This window comes from Monocercomonoides exilis, assembly GCF_001643675.1.
Source record: "Monocercomonoides exilis strain PA203 chromosome Unknown scaffold43-869231, whole genome shotgun sequence".
Lineage (NCBI taxonomy): Eukaryota > Preaxostyla > Oxymonadida > Polymastigidae > Monocercomonoides > Monocercomonoides exilis.
The window spans coordinates 360,703-374,513 of NW_027150588.1; the positions used below are offsets into that span (position 1 = coordinate 360,703).

The 13,811-nt window shown below is 30.7% G+C and overlaps 6 protein-coding genes across 6 annotated transcripts; 3 read left to right on the plus strand and 3 right to left on the minus strand.

Moving 5' to 3' along the window:
• Window positions 1-1,156: 1,156 nt before the first annotated feature.
• On the plus strand, window positions 1,157-1,819 carry MONOS_10833 (uncharacterized protein; the record flags this gene model as incomplete). The annotated part of the gene is made up of 2 exons (XM_067863312.1): window positions 1,157-1,259; window positions 1,323-1,819. 2 exons carry the CDS (start codon window positions 1,157-1,159, stop codon window positions 1,817-1,819), a joined length of 600 nt encoding a protein of 199 aa, XP_067722101.1.
• A 1,704-nt stretch (window positions 1,820-3,523) lies between these two features.
• Window positions 3,524-5,324, minus strand: MONOS_10832 (peptidyl-prolyl cis-trans isomerase-like 2). The gene is made up of 5 exons (XM_067863311.1): window positions 4,954-5,324; window positions 4,742-4,889; window positions 4,604-4,687; window positions 4,481-4,548; window positions 3,524-4,356 (listed from the first exon to the last, which is right to left on the minus strand). Exons 1-5 carry the CDS (start codon window positions 5,271-5,273, stop codon window positions 3,867-3,869), a joined length of 1,110 nt encoding a protein of 369 aa, XP_067722102.1. The 5' UTR covers window positions 5,274-5,324; the 3' UTR covers window positions 3,524-3,866.
• Window positions 5,325-5,340: 16 nt separating this feature from the next.
• Window positions 5,341-7,127, plus strand: MONOS_10831 (putative protein phosphatase). Its single transcript, XM_067863310.1, has 7 exons — window positions 5,341-5,381; window positions 5,470-5,558; window positions 5,618-5,764; window positions 5,823-5,890; window positions 5,991-6,144; window positions 6,254-6,466; window positions 6,636-7,127. Exons 2-7 carry the CDS (start codon window positions 5,475-5,477, stop codon window positions 6,885-6,887), a joined length of 918 nt encoding a protein of 305 aa, XP_067722103.1. The 5' UTR covers window positions 5,341-5,381; window positions 5,470-5,474; the 3' UTR covers window positions 6,888-7,127.
• A 268-nt stretch (window positions 7,128-7,395) lies between these two features.
• On the minus strand, window positions 7,396-10,966 carry MONOS_10830 (uncharacterized protein). The gene is made up of 5 exons (XM_067863309.1): window positions 10,860-10,966; window positions 10,210-10,754; window positions 9,522-10,127; window positions 9,261-9,381; window positions 7,396-9,137 (listed from the first exon to the last, which is right to left on the minus strand). The coding sequence occupies exons 1-5, from the start codon at window positions 10,924-10,926 to the stop codon at window positions 8,365-8,367; spliced, it is 2,112 nt and encodes a 703-aa protein (XP_067722104.1). The 5' UTR covers window positions 10,927-10,966; the 3' UTR covers window positions 7,396-8,364.
• Window positions 10,967-10,982: 16 nt separating this feature from the next.
• Window positions 10,983-11,723, plus strand: MONOS_18031 (putative Cdc25 family phosphatase). The gene is made up of 3 exons (XM_067871011.1): window positions 10,983-11,275; window positions 11,328-11,460; window positions 11,518-11,723. The coding sequence occupies exons 1-3, from the start codon at window positions 11,028-11,030 to the stop codon at window positions 11,548-11,550; spliced, it is 414 nt and encodes a 137-aa protein (XP_067722105.1). The 5' UTR covers window positions 10,983-11,027; the 3' UTR covers window positions 11,551-11,723.
• Window positions 11,724-11,739: 16 nt separating this feature from the next.
• Window positions 11,740-12,378, minus strand: MONOS_10829 (uncharacterized protein; the record flags this gene model as incomplete). The annotated part of the gene is made up of 4 exons (XM_067863307.1): window positions 11,740-11,973; window positions 12,034-12,097; window positions 12,151-12,200; window positions 12,247-12,378. 4 exons carry the CDS (start codon window positions 12,376-12,378, stop codon window positions 11,740-11,742), a joined length of 480 nt encoding a protein of 159 aa, XP_067722106.1.
• Between the last annotated feature and the right edge of the window lie 1,433 nt (window positions 12,379-13,811).

Below are 13,811 nucleotides of genomic sequence, written 5' to 3' on the forward strand. Positions count from 1 at the left end.
AGAAAATGATAGGGATATTCAACAGCTGTTTAGAAACAGTAAAAAATAGTATAATAAAGTTCGTAGTTGTAAAATTAACAATGAAAATCATATAAAAGTATTTCTCTCAAACAAATAAGATAGAGCAAATAGAATAAAATGACTTTTCTCCAAATTTTAGCCAATTTTTCATCATTTTCATTTTTACTAAAAAATTGTATTCAAAAATTTTTGTTACTTTCTGATCAAACATGGTTATTACAAAGAATCTGAAACTTCTTTTATTAAAATAAAGAAATACTTTATACAATATATCGATTCAAAATAGTTGATATCTGAAAGTGAGAATTATCACTCATTTTCTTGAAGGTGAATTAATTGGAAGGCTAATTCACAAATTTTTTTAAAAAAAGTTTCTTTTAATTTTGAATAAGTTCTGTATTAACCTTTATGATTGCATTAGAGCTTAGCTTTTTAATAAGGATTTATTTTTCATCTTTGTGATATCTTTTTAATTTATTAAATGGACACAATCCAACATTTCTTCAATAAATTGTCAATCAATCAATGAATACGACTGAAAATTCTGAAACTATCTCTCAGAATATGTTTTAAAAAGATTTCGTTTCCTTTTCATATCCATTTTCCTTTTGTTTTTTGAAAATCTTTCTTTTATCTTCGTCGATAATTATATTTTGATTTTTTCGAAGAGATTCCAGACTTTTCTGTAAAAACTTTTCAATAGCTTTATATGCATTTCACAGAATCATTTGCGATCCGACAAAAAAAAAAGAAAATTCTGTGTCTTGCTGTGTCCTTTCTATATCCGTGGCTGCTTACTCTTTTTAGAAGCGTTTTTTCACTCAAGCTCTCAACAAAAAATAATTTGTTTTTTTTTTTTTTTTTACAAATACAAACAAGTTAAAAATTTTCTTTTCATGAGGCGCAACAAGAAGTTAACTTTTGAATAACTTTTTTTTCTTTTTGATATCAAGAAATCTTATTAAAAAAATGAAAAAGATTGAAACCCTTAATATTAATATAAATGGTCAATGGGACAACTTTTTTCCATTTCTTCCCGAAAATCACATGAGGTTGGAGCTGCTTCGTCTTCGTTTTCCAAAGAAAATACATCGTTTGCGCTTAATCATTTTCCTTCTTTTTGAAGCACTTTGCCATGCAGACTGAACATACCATTTTAATAATTAGGATGAAAGTGGGTTCTGATGATGAGACTGAGGATGGAATCCAAGAATCGCCCATTGCGCATAATATTTTGAGTATGTTCATTGTTTATTTATTTAATAGTAATGAAATTTCGGTGTTTTTATGAATTTTTTCAGAATTGTTTTCTGAGCTTGAACATTGCGATGACGATGAACAGAAAGTTAAAATCGAGAAACTAAATGAAATAGTGGATGATATGAATGAAGAAGAATTTAGATATGTTTTCATGACTGGGCTGTTCAATAAAATAGACAAAATGATTAATGAAAAGAAAATATCTTTGCAAAATGCAATTGTTCTGTTGAAACGCATGGGACATTTCAGATCGTTGAAATTTCCTTGGGTTTATATATTTAAAGGTTACTCGTTGAGCGAAAGCTTTGGGAAAACAATTATTGAGGAAAATAAGAAAAAGAAAGGAAAGAACGAAAAGCTTCTGATTGATCTTTGCGAATGCTATCTTTTACTTAATTTCAGTTTTCCTTCAAAATTGACATCAATTTTCGTATCTAACCTACTGCGGATTGCATTGAATAAAGAGGAAAACGAGGAAATTCAGGAAGAAGTGGAAGTGGCTTTGTTGGCATTGACTTGCATGTGCCAAGAAGTGTGATTCATTTTTGCTTTCTTTTTTTAAAATTTTTCGTTTTTTCATGTCTTCTATTAGGAAATCAAGACTAGGTTGTATTTGAAAGGGATCCAAGAAATCATCCAATATCATCAGGAGCATCGAAACCTGTTACAACTTGCTTATCAATCTGCTTGGAAGTTTTTAATTAACAGATTATTCGGATTTAGATCATTGGAAGATGTTATTGTGAATGAACTTCATTTTGTGGGTGAAGTCAACAGAGAATTGGATGAGCTGTCGTGTGGAGTGGATTGGAAGAGAAAAAAAGAAGAAGAAAGAGGAAAAGAAGCAAAAAAACTCCTTATTTTGATGAAATGGCTTGAAACATTGAAGTCTTTTGTTCGTAATTGTAGATTAATAGATGAAGAATTTGTTGAGCTTTTGAACAGTGTTGTGAGAGTGTTACAAGCAGCAAAAGGGAATAATGGAAGGATTAGCAGCATGTGCATTGATTTATTTGAAACAGTAACAGAAAATAGAGCAATGGAAATTGAAGACTTACTGAAAAGTGGAGCTATTGATGCTGTTTTCGAGGAGATTCACCGACCAACATCCAATTACAATGGGTTGCATTACATCTTGAAATTCTTTGATTCGATTTCATTGCGACTGAAAAAAAAGACCGATGATGAAATGGAAGAAATGAAAAGAAAGGCAACAAAAAGGAAGGTTTTTGAAAAGTTGGAAGAAGAAGGATACGAAGATATTATCGTAAGCTTTCATGAAAGATTTGATTATTTTAAGAGAAAACATTATTTTGAATTGCCATCAACTATTTCTGATTATTTTATATAAGTTTGAGGAAATGATTAGTTATTTATATTTTTGCTGAAATAATTAAGTATTCTTTTTGTATCATTTCACAAAATAGAAAACAAGCAGCCATCTGAAAATATTTAATTATAATATTTTTTTCCCCATTTCATTTTGATGAAGCCAAAAAAAAATAATAATAATAATAATAATAATAAGAGAGAGAGAGAGAATCGAAAACTTTAAAAAAGAAAAATGCTTGTGAACATGAAATATCCAAAACTTCTCAAAGCTAACAAAGCCATTTCAACTGATAATAATGGTTCCACTTTTCTCTCCTTGTTCTATTCAACATTCAAAAGACGGGACCAACAAATAAAATCTCTTTACACAAGAACTTGCATTTTCGTAAAAATATTGGTTTTTTCGATGTACAAAAAAACTTTTCAATCTTTTTTTCAATCTTCTCATTCTCATCGATATAAATCTTCCCAAATTTTTTGCCTCGAAAAAGTTATTGAAGGTTGAACCAAAAAATTATCTTCATTTTTCTATATTAGTATTCTGCATTAGAAGAAATGTGTTCTGCAATTGCAATTTCTTTTCTTCAATTCATTTCATCTATTTTTTTGTTCATACATTTGATTGTCTGTTTCTGCTCAAATCCAATTAAGCACAACAGTTCAGGAAGCGAATCTTGAAAGTTCAATGAATTAAAAAATAATGTTATTATCTATAAAAAAAACAATAGATAAAGATGAAATATTATTCAAGAAGCATTAATACGACCTTTCATCAATGGTATTCAAAACACGAAATGAGTTCATCTGTAAAAATGTTGTTTAAGTTCAATGTTTATGTGGAATAAGAATTCTTAATGTACACCCTTCATAATAAGGGATCAAATAAGAAATATGAAAAGAAAAAAATGTATTTAAAAGATTTGAATACTATGTTTCGTTTCAAATAATGTAATGCAAGTCTATGGAAAGAAAAAAAGAACAAATAAAATTCATATTTCTTCAAAAATCAAAAACAAAATGAATGAAAATGTGAATTCCCAGTAAAATATTGTTTGATTTTATTCTTTATTAAGTTTCATTTCATTATATCTAACAATTATATGCTACTGCGACAAGATATGATTTGTTCCTAACATATAAAAATAATTGTCCATCTTAAAATTTCGTAAGCCTATCGATATCAATTTTGTCTCTTTACAATAATTCAAATAATTTTTCAATAAAATTGAGTGGATAACAGTTGTTGCATTTCTTCATTTATTTTTTGCTATTCTTTTAAGAATTGATTCTGGAAGATATTTGCCAATTTTGTTTTCTCCAGATGAAGATGCCTGTTGAGATTCTTCTTTCAAACTTGTTAATATTTTCTTTTCTCCAGTAGGTTTATCAACCTTGGTTTTCTTTCCTTCTTTCGCTTCAATTTCTTCTCTTTCTAAAACGCTTCTTTTTCTTTTTATGTTTTCACTTAGCAAACTTGATTCATCATCTATATTTTCGCCTTTCTCCTTTTTCTTTTTCTTTTTCTTTTCTGTCTCTCTTTGCTCTTCCCAATTCTTTCTAATGTTTTCAAATGGGTCTGCATAAACCACAGTGTTAACAATAACTATTGCAGTCAAAGGGCGGTTTGTTGATTTGTCAGTCGGAATCTGCTCCATTTGCTTCAGAACGCTCAATCCTCCGACAACACGGCCAAAGATGCTGTGCTTGCGATCGAGATGTGTGCAGGAAGAAAACGTAATGAAACTACATCAGTTTTGCAATGAATGGGGATAAAGAAAGAAAAACAATATTTGTGAGAAACATTAACAGTGAAATAAAATTATTTAATAATAAAATTGAATGGCAATTTGATTTTAAAAATACACACAATTGGGAACCATTTGTATTGGGACCAGAATTTGCCATGCTAACAATTCCCATTCCTGAATGAGATAACTTTTTTTGAAAATCATGAGAAAGTAGAAAATAAAAATATTATTTGCAAGCAAACACTTGGGTAAAATTCGTCTTCAAACTTATGCTTCCAAATAGATTCTCCTCCTCTTCCGGTTCCTGTTGGATCTCCTCCTTGAATCTTTTGAAACAATGGAGCATATGTTAAATATTAAGAAATAAATGAAAATCACACCATAAATTTTGGTATTAGACGATGAAAGACCGTCCCATCGTAGTATCCGGTTTTACATAATTGAATAAAATTATCACAAGTTTTCGGAACCAAATCACAGTGAAGTTCAAGATTTAGTGCACCAAGAGTGGTATTTATTGTAACATATCTAAAAAAGCATGGTTTTGAGAAATAAAAAAGACAAAAAAATGTATTTTCAAAAAAGAGCTAACCCCTTTTCTGTAATTTGTACGATTTGCTGTTTTTTGAGCTTTTGGATTCTTGCATGTTTACTCTCATCAAAATCAATTCCAGTACTTGTTAAAGAAGCACCCAGTTGAGATGGTATTGATGAAGCCTTAAATATAATTGTATCTTTATTCACATATCTTATCTCATCTTCCCATTTTTCTTCTTCTTCCAAAGCTTTTTGCCTTTCTTTTTCTTCAATTCTTCGTTTTTGTTCTAAAAGTGGACTTTCTTTCTCTAGAAGTTGTAGTACATGGCGGGTGCCTGCATCTCCTATAAAACTGACTTTCTTTACTGGTTCCATAAAAATAGTAGCACGATAGCTTAGAAATTGATAGATTTTTCTTTCTTATTGATCAAAGGCCATACTAATAGTTATATATAATTTTAAAAGTGCCACAAAACTTTAAAGGTATGTTTATAGACGCTTTACATATTGATTTGATGCATATGAAAATTTAAACAAATGAAAAATTAATGTAATTAATTCATTAATGCAGATTAAATGATTGATATTGATAAATGTTTAGAAGCTTCTATTAAACGTCAAATTCTCGATGAAAAAGTAATGATAGAATTATGCAATAAGGTAATTTACTTCTTCTCCAAAAACGAACTGAGAAATTTTTATTTTATTTCGATATTTAGGCTGTAGAATTGTTATTAGAAGAACCAAACATACCTGTTTTAACAACCCCAATAACAATTTGTGGGGATATTCATGGGCAATTTTATGATTTATTACAATTATTTAAAACAGGAGGTCGACCTCCAAACACAAAATATATTTTCATGGTTTCATTTATAGAAATTTTCAAAGTTATAAAGAGCTTTCATTTTTTGTGAATATAAGGGTGACTATGTTGATAGGGGTTATTACTCTTTAGAAACTTTATCTCTTCTTCTATGCTTCAAACTTAAGTGTGTATTATTTCTGGAAAAAATTTTTTTCAATTTAAAGATCTTATGCTATCATTTTTAATACATCATAATTAAAATGCTTTTTGTATTTTTCTTTTAGATATCCATCCATTATAACATTGCTCAGAGGAAATCATGAAGCAAGGCAAATTACTCAGTCATATGGTTTTTATGATGAATGCATGAAAAGATATGGTAATAAGTTGATATGGGTGAAATGCATGGAAGTGTTTGATTGCTTACCAATAGCTGCTGTGTGCAATTTAATAGTTGGAAAATGAAAAAAATCTAAAACTTTTTTTGTAACTGTTGAAATTATATTTTGAAATATTTACACTTTGTTCTTTTGAAAATACCAATCAGCTTGTTAACGATCGAGTTCTTTGTGTTCATGGTGGTTTATCGCCGTATGCACACACATTGGACCAATTGCAGTTGATCCCCAGGAAGTGTGAAGTGCCCACTGAAGGCATATTTTCGGATATAATGTGGAGTGATCCTGAGAATGCAATATTAGATTATCAGCATTCACCAAGAGGTGCTGGTTATTTATTTGGAAGCAGAGTTGCAAGAGAGGTATAATGCATTGATGCTTATTTTGTAATTCTACTGTAATTTTATGATTTTCTATTTTTCATCTGAAATCCATGTGCCTGTTGTCCAACTATCAAATTCTTTATGTCATATAACTGAATCCTTGTCTCCCAACAATATCTCTTTCTTTTTGTTCACAACCAATCATTAGTTCGTCCATGAAAACGGTCTCGATCTGATCTGCCGTGCGCATCAGCTCGTCATGGAAGGGTACAAGCACTCGTTTAAGGACAGTTGTGTGGTTACGGTTTGGTCAGCCCCGAACTACTGCTACAGATCAGGAAACATTGCAGCGATACTTTCACTGGACGACACAATGGAAGAAAAATATCTTCTGTTTTCTGAGGTCCCCTCGAATCTGAGGGACAAGCCGCCAATAATGCCTATTCCGTACTTCATGTGAACATGGATAGTTGAGAAGGGGAAAAGTGATTGTTGAATGTATTTTATTAATTGAATGGCACATTAAAGAATGAAAATTCTCGTGTTTTGTGTTTTCATGTGCGATTTTCCTGCTTTCTTTTGTGTGAAGAGCTTTTTTAAAAATGCTCTCTGAATAGCTTATATTTGCAATAGATATCTTTTTTATTAATGATGTTTCTTTATCTAATAAGAATTCAAATATCGTGCATTTATAAAAATATATGGAAATAATCAATTTTTTCAGTGCAAAATGAACTGTGAAAGTGTAACTGAAAAATGAAGACGAAAGACATAAATAGAGTTATTTTAACAAAAATAACTCTTGTGAAACAATAAATAAAATTGAGACAAGAAAATGAAACAAAAAAAATAAATTTCAACGTGAAAAAAGGAAAGAAAGAAAAAGAAAAAGAATACAAAAATAACTTCAAAATCTAATAAAGACATGCTATTAAAAAAAACGAAATTGCTCATAAACGTTTAACAAAAATTAAATAAAAGCAATAATAATGACAAGTTCAACATATCCAATAACTGAATGCTATGTGTTTTTCAGAGAGAGAATCGTATTATAAAATCAAGAATAAAAAGTATGAATTTTGCATCAAGAAACAAACACATATAATTTCAAATAAAAAAAGGTGAATTACATAGAAAATATTTAGCTGCATTTCAAAAGGCCGAAAAAGAAAAAAAAAAAGCCATTGATAATAATAAAAAATGCTGTGAAGAAAGACTGAAGACGTTAGCGAACAAAGACAATTCTTGACTGTTCTTCAAGAAATAATGATGAAAATAATAGGAAAGGTATAAAAGAAGAGAAGAAGAAGAAGAAGAAGAAGAAGAAGAAGAAGAAGAAGAAGAAGAAGAAGAAGAAGAAAGAGAAGAAAGGGGAAAAAGATGAAAAATGAAAAAATAAATAATAAATAATAAATATCTATAACATAACAATTGCATGATGAAATTAGACATAAAGAAAGAGAGAAAATAAAAAGATAGCAGAAAAAGATGGAAGATAAAGAGATAGAGATGACAAAGAAGAAAGATGAATGTTGAGTGAAATGAGAATAATCGTTGAAATTGTTAAAACATAAATAATTAAATAAATAAATAAATAAAAGAAAGAAAGAAAGGCTAATGGGAAAAAAAAAATATTAATAATAAAAAATTGTGAGAAAGAGAAGGAGTGGGAAATGGAGAAATAAATAGAAAGATAAGAGGAAAAATATAAATTTTGAGCCAACCAAAGAAAATTCATAAGTTGTTGTGTGTATTGCATTGCAAAACTTCAATGAACATAACAAAAAACTTAGTTGACTGCAGAATTTTCTCTCTCTCTCTATTTTGCAACACATTTTCATATTCACTAAAATAATTCGTTAATTTCTTTCTATTTTCTTCTTCTCTTTTTTCTTCTTCTTCTTCTTCTAAAATCAACTCATTCTCCATTCATTTCTTTACAAATCAAATTCTTCCTCTTCCTCTTCCTCTTCCTCTCCTTCACTTTCTCCTTCTCCTTCTCTTCCTTCTCTTCCTTCTCTATCACATTCATTGTAATGCTTCCCTCTCCCTTTCCCAACTGCCCCATATTCATTCTGAATGCGTGTGGAAGAACGCATCGGAGATTTTTGTGGAGTGTTGAAGTCATTTGAAGAATAAGTTGAACCTGTGGAAAGAAAAGAAGAGGAGGAAGAAGAGGAGGAGGAGGAGGAAGAAGAAGAAGAAGGATGAGAAGGAAAAGGTGAAGAAGTAGAAGAAGCAGAAGCAGAAGGTGTCGACATTGGAGAAGAAAAGGCAGGAGTGCGAGAAAGCTGAGAAGAAGCTGTGTTTGAAGCTGTGTTTGAAGCAGAGCTTGTGGCTGAAGGGATGTCTGAGAGAGAAAGGAAAGTGGAGGCAGAGGCAGGTGTGCCTGGAACAGAGCGAGCAGAAGAAGAAGTGGAATAAGAGGAAGAAATGGTGAGGAAGGAAGAAGAGGAGAATGGAGGAGAGGAAGAGGAAGAAGAAGAAGAGGAGGAGGAGGAGGAGGAGGAAGAGGAAGATGATGATGATGATGATGATGAAAATGACTGAATAGGTGAGGAAGGAGCAGAGGGATAAGGTGAAGCTGTCATTGGAGATTGCTCGTTTGCCAGAAGTGATGCGTTTTCATCAACAGAAGAAGATGATGATGATGAAGAGGAAGAGGAAGAAGAAGAAGAAGAAGGGGATTTTGGTGGATTTATGACAGATCCTTTATTTATAATTGAATAAATGAAATTATAAAATAAATAAAATAAAATTGTTAGAAAAATATCAATAAAATATTAATAAATAAGATAATAAATAAATAAATAAATAAATAAATAACTCCCACCTTTTTCCATTGTATCGTCTTCAACCAGCGCACTCTGGTTCTTTTCATTTTCTGCCTCCAGCTCTTTCGCCTCTTCTTCTTCTCTCTTCCGCTGCTCCTCTTCAAAGTCTGTTATGATTGGCTGTTATTGTTTCAATACCCAGAAGTAAATGGAAGTGAAATAGTTATAAAATAAAATTAATAAATAAATAAATAAATATTTTTATAATTCCCCTTCCCCTTCCCCTTCCCCTCTCTCCTCTCTCCTCTTCTCCACCACACCGTCACCAGCGCAATTTTGTATGATCTCCCGTAATTCCTCACTGCCCCGACCAGCCAGCCACACAATATCACCCACACAAACGAGCTGATCATCCTCAGCCCGTAGTAAAACACACTCACCACCCAAAACGTCCCCGACACTTCGCCTTCTTCCTCATCACAGGAATTTTCCTTCTCTTTCCCTTTCCCTTTCTCCCTCACATTCGCCAACAGCGCCTCGCACATGTTGCTTCTGAACGTCCGCGGCGCCTCGGCTGTCGTCGCCCCTTTCATCGCACTGAGCAGCCCATCAGACAAGTCACACACGACATTCGAAACAAGCAGGAATATCAGAAATACCATCAGGGCGAACCCAAAGATGGCTGAGCCGACTGTGAACAGCTTGTATTTGGTGTCTCTGAGCGATGGGAAGACTGCAACGATGCAGCCGACGATAAACACTGCCATAGAAAGTAGGATTAGCAGAAGGCTCACAATCATGTCAATGATACGAAGTGCTTTATGTGGAGAATACGAGGGCGAGCCAAAGATTGGATAGAGAACAAGATGAGCAAATAGCAGAAGAGTGAAATACAACATGAGGAAAACACCTGACATTCCCTCCACCTAAAGGCATGATGGGGAAATGGATAAGAAATTAAAGAGTACCGTTATAAATATTTTTTTAACAAAATAATAAATAACATACAAAATTTCTCATTTTCACTCCCGTGTAATCAATAAACCAATCTCCAAAAATGAGCACAACGAAACCAAGAAAGATTGCAATCAATCCTAAAATCAAAAACATGTTAGAATTTGAAGGAATTGACGCTAGTTCTGCATCAATTGCTCCTTGACCTTCCGCAGTAGCATAATAGATTTTCCATTTATCATTCAGTATTGAGTCGATTTCATAATACCCACTGTTTAGATACCATCTCTCTTCATAAATTGAGCAGACGGAACTAAAAATGCCGAAAAATATCATGTTGAATGGAGCAATTTTTATTATCATTATATATACATAAGTAAGCCATCGTAAAAAGTATCCTCCACTTTGCAAAATTATACTGAAGCATCCCATTACGCAAGCAATCAACATTACAATCCCTCCTATTCCGAGAAACATAAAAACGGCTAATCCATAAAGATTTTTTGTTGGTACTAAAAATCCTGCAACGATTGAGCCGATAGAACATATTGCGTTTAAAAGACATATTATCAACAACTTTCTACGATCGGAGCTCGTCACTTTTACGTGTATCGCAAAAATGTAAGAAAAATAAAGAATAAAAATAAAATGTATAAATATCGAAATTGCCGCATTACACTTGATAAAAAAGGAAGGAAATAAACTTTCTGTTGGACGCCATGATGATTTTGGTGGGATTTGAGATCCTGGGGGCAGTTTCTCAACTTCCATTAGCAACTGCAAATTGTTGATTTTATAAATTCAACAATAATATGGTACATAACCATAACATAAAGATTGACATATAAAAATTTTAAGTTTTCTGCTTTTTGATGTCTACAAGCGAACATCAACAAAGAGTTTCTGTTTTAAAGCGAAACGAGCTTGCGGAATGGCTTCGAAAACCAGAGAAAGATTTTTTAATTGTTGATGTTCGTGATATAGATTTTTTTGGTCAAAAAATACCAGGAAGTTATCATGCATCTAGTGAAATTATAGTTGCTGAAATAAGCATTCTACTTCAAAAAATATCAGCAATGGAAAAGAAACCTGAAAAAGTTATTTTTTATTGTCAACACTGGTCTGTTTTTTAGTTTATTTTCTATTTTTGAAAACAAGCTTTTTTTAAAAAGTGATGATCGTGGACCAACTGCAGCGCGAATATTTTCAAAGCAATCATTTTCGATTTTACCTTCAGCGACTATTTATTTTCTTGAAGGCGGATGGAATGCCTGGAAAAATGAATATGAAAAAGTACCTGGGATGGTTTGAAACGTTTTTTTTATGTAATTTATTATAACTTACTTATAAATTAATTTTAAGATGGAGGAAATAACTGAATCTCAGCCATTCTAATATTAAATATTTAAAATGTGTTATAAAAAACTAACAAATTTTTTAATTATCGAATTTCTTGTTTGTTATTTTGTTTATGAACCTTTTCTTTTGACTAATTTAAGTCTCTGCTGTTATTCATTTCCCTCTTCAACTCAGTTGCCAATTTGCATTAATATCAAACATATTATGAACGAATGCCAATTTGCTTCAAGACGCTATGCTTTTAGTTGGCGTCGAATAATGGTGTGCAAGAATAAATGTTGGTGCATCTGAAGGAGTAAAATTATGTTGATTTTGCATTTCAAAAGCTTTCTTTGATTCAGCGATTAATGATGCAAGTTCTGAAGTCTGTTTTTGATATAATGCAAATTCTGTATGAAGAAGATCAATTGGCATTCCAACTTTAGCCAGTTTTTCTTCTGTTAGTCTTGTAGAAACAAGCTTGAAATGTTCAAGTCAGAAACATGATACAAATTAATTTTATTCTTCTTCATTACACACCCTATTAATTTGATCTCGCATCGCCATTCTTTCTTGAATTTGCCTTGCTCCTATTGTGAGAACGCTTAAATATATATTTTCGAATTGAAAAAAATATAATAATTATTGTTTATAAACATTGGATCTGTAATAATGCTTCCATCAACTTCAAGAGATTCTGCTGCTATCTACATGAATTTTTTAAAAGACACAAAAATAGATTTAAATAAATACGTTTAAAGGTTCTTCTTTGCGAAGTTGATTGAACTCGTTCATAAAAGTCTTCAATTGTTGAAGTTGTTTTTCTTCTTCTTCTAATTCTTCTTTCAATTTTAAGAATTCTTCGTCTGTTAATGGTTGCTTCATTAGCTTTGTAATAAATCAGAAATGCTTAGTTCTAAATACACAGATAAGATTTATGGTACAAATAAATATTTTTTTTCGATAGAAATTATTTTGTAAATAATTTTTAAAAAAAAAATGAGATTTGACTTATTATGCACAAATATTTGACCTTAATTGATTACAAAAATAATAATTTAATTTTCTGAAGAATGAATTATCTTTTTTGTAATTAATGAATAAAAAAACCTAAATATTGATAAGATGAAAATTCATTTATTTCATTTTGTAAAAATCTAAAATTATTGTCGTTGTTATTATAAGAACTTTAACAAATTAATTCTATAAATTTTCAAGTGTTAGATCAATTTGAATTTTGTCCAACTTTTTTGAATTGACTGAATCAATTCTGATTTGGCTTAATCTTGTTTGTTATCAAGAAATAAAAATTTATGTATCAAATTTGATCATATTTGTTAAATATTTGACTTGTATTTTGATGTTAAGCAATATATGTATATCAACATTTTCATCCGTTATTCGCATGGCAGTTTGTTATATATAGTTGGTATGCATTTAGCTCTTCAATGCGAAAAAGTCCGAAAATATTGATGTTATTTTTATTGTTTTATTGTGCGCAATAACAAATTGCGAATCTTTTTGCTCCTTCAAACTTTTATAATCAACGATTTTTTTCAAATTCTCCTAATCTTATATTTCTCCTTCGCTTTACTTATGTTTTTGATATTTACTAAGTGTTTCAACAAAATTTTCGTTGCAGATAAAATTTTTAAAAACTATTTTCGTTATCTATTAATATATTTCTTATTTTAAAAGCTGTTAATAGCATTGTGAAGTTTATATAAATATCGATAGTGATTGTTTTTTGGATTTCTGGTGCTTTTCAAAATTCGTTTATATGTTACCATTAATAACCTTTAGCATTTCAAATCAATCATCAATAAAGAATAAAAAAAGAATTTCATTTTATCTTTGTGTTTTTGTTGTTTGAACAGCAGTATATGTTGAATATCGAATTTTGAAAACATCGAATTGGTGAAACTTCACTTTTTAAAAAGAAATCACAAATGTATTGATTCAAATACATTTGAAATGCATAGTTTTATGGAAATCTTTTGATAACTTCGAGCAGAAAAACAATCAAAAAATATGATCATTTTCCCAGAAGTGAATCAATCTGCATTGACTCAATCAATTCAAATAAATACAATTCATTTCAAATTTTTGTCTTTCTTTTTGGCTTTGTTAAGGCAAATACCGTGTGATTTTTACAAACTGAATAAGGTCTATTATTATTTTTTACTTGAATAAAACAATCAATGGGAATTTTTTTTTGAAGAATACATTGAACGATCTAATAAGGTATTTTCTTCAAAATCTTTCTTTTTGATTCTCGTGCAGTCCTTGAAACGTTAAATGTTGATTTCAAAAATTGT

Excerpts from the sequence above, each read along its gene's own strand:
- MONOS_10832 (XM_067863311.1), bottom strand. The coding sequence starts at position 5,273 with ATGGAACCAGTAAAGAAAGTCAGTTTTATAGGAGATGCAGGCACCCGC. Across the intron at positions 4,890-4,953 it reads GTACAAATTACAGAAAAGGG|ATATGTTACAATAAATACCA; the intron begins GTTAGCTCTTTT and ends ATGCTTTTTTAG. Across the intron at positions 4,549-4,603 it reads AAGACGAATTTTACCCAAGT|TTATCTCATTCAGGAATGGG; the intron begins GTTTGCTTGCAA and ends TTTCAAAAAAAG.
- MONOS_10831 (XM_067863310.1), top strand. The coding sequence starts at position 5,475 with ATGATTGATATTGATAAATGTTTAGAAGCTTCTATTAAACGTCAAATT. Across the intron at positions 6,145-6,253 it reads ATTGCTTACCAATAGCTGCT|CTTGTTAACGATCGAGTTCT; the intron begins GTGTGCAATTTA and ends AATACCAATCAG. Across the intron at positions 6,467-6,635 it reads GAAGCAGAGTTGCAAGAGAG|TTCGTCCATGAAAACGGTCT; the intron begins GTATAATGCATT and ends ACCAATCATTAG.
- MONOS_10830 (XM_067863309.1), bottom strand. The coding sequence starts at position 10,926 with ATGGAAGTTGAGAAACTGCCCCCAGGATCTCAAATCCCACCAAAATCA. Across the intron at positions 10,755-10,859 it reads ATCATGGCGTCCAACAGAAA|TGACGAGCTCCGATCGTAGA; the intron begins GTTTATTTCCTT and ends TACACGTAAAAG. Across the intron at positions 9,138-9,260 it reads AGACGATACAATGGAAAAAG|GATCTGTCATAAATCCACCA; the intron begins GTGGGAGTTATT and ends TTATAAATAAAG.
- MONOS_18031 (XM_067871011.1), top strand. The coding sequence starts at position 11,028 with ATGTCTACAAGCGAACATCAACAAAGAGTTTCTGTTTTAAAGCGAAAC. Across the intron at positions 11,276-11,327 it reads ATTTTTTATTGTCAACACTG|TGATGATCGTGGACCAACTG; the intron begins GTCTGTTTTTTA and ends TTTTTTAAAAAG. Across the intron at positions 11,461-11,517 it reads ATGAAAAAGTACCTGGGATG|ATGGAGGAAATAACTGAATC; the intron begins GTTTGAAACGTT and ends ATTAATTTTAAG.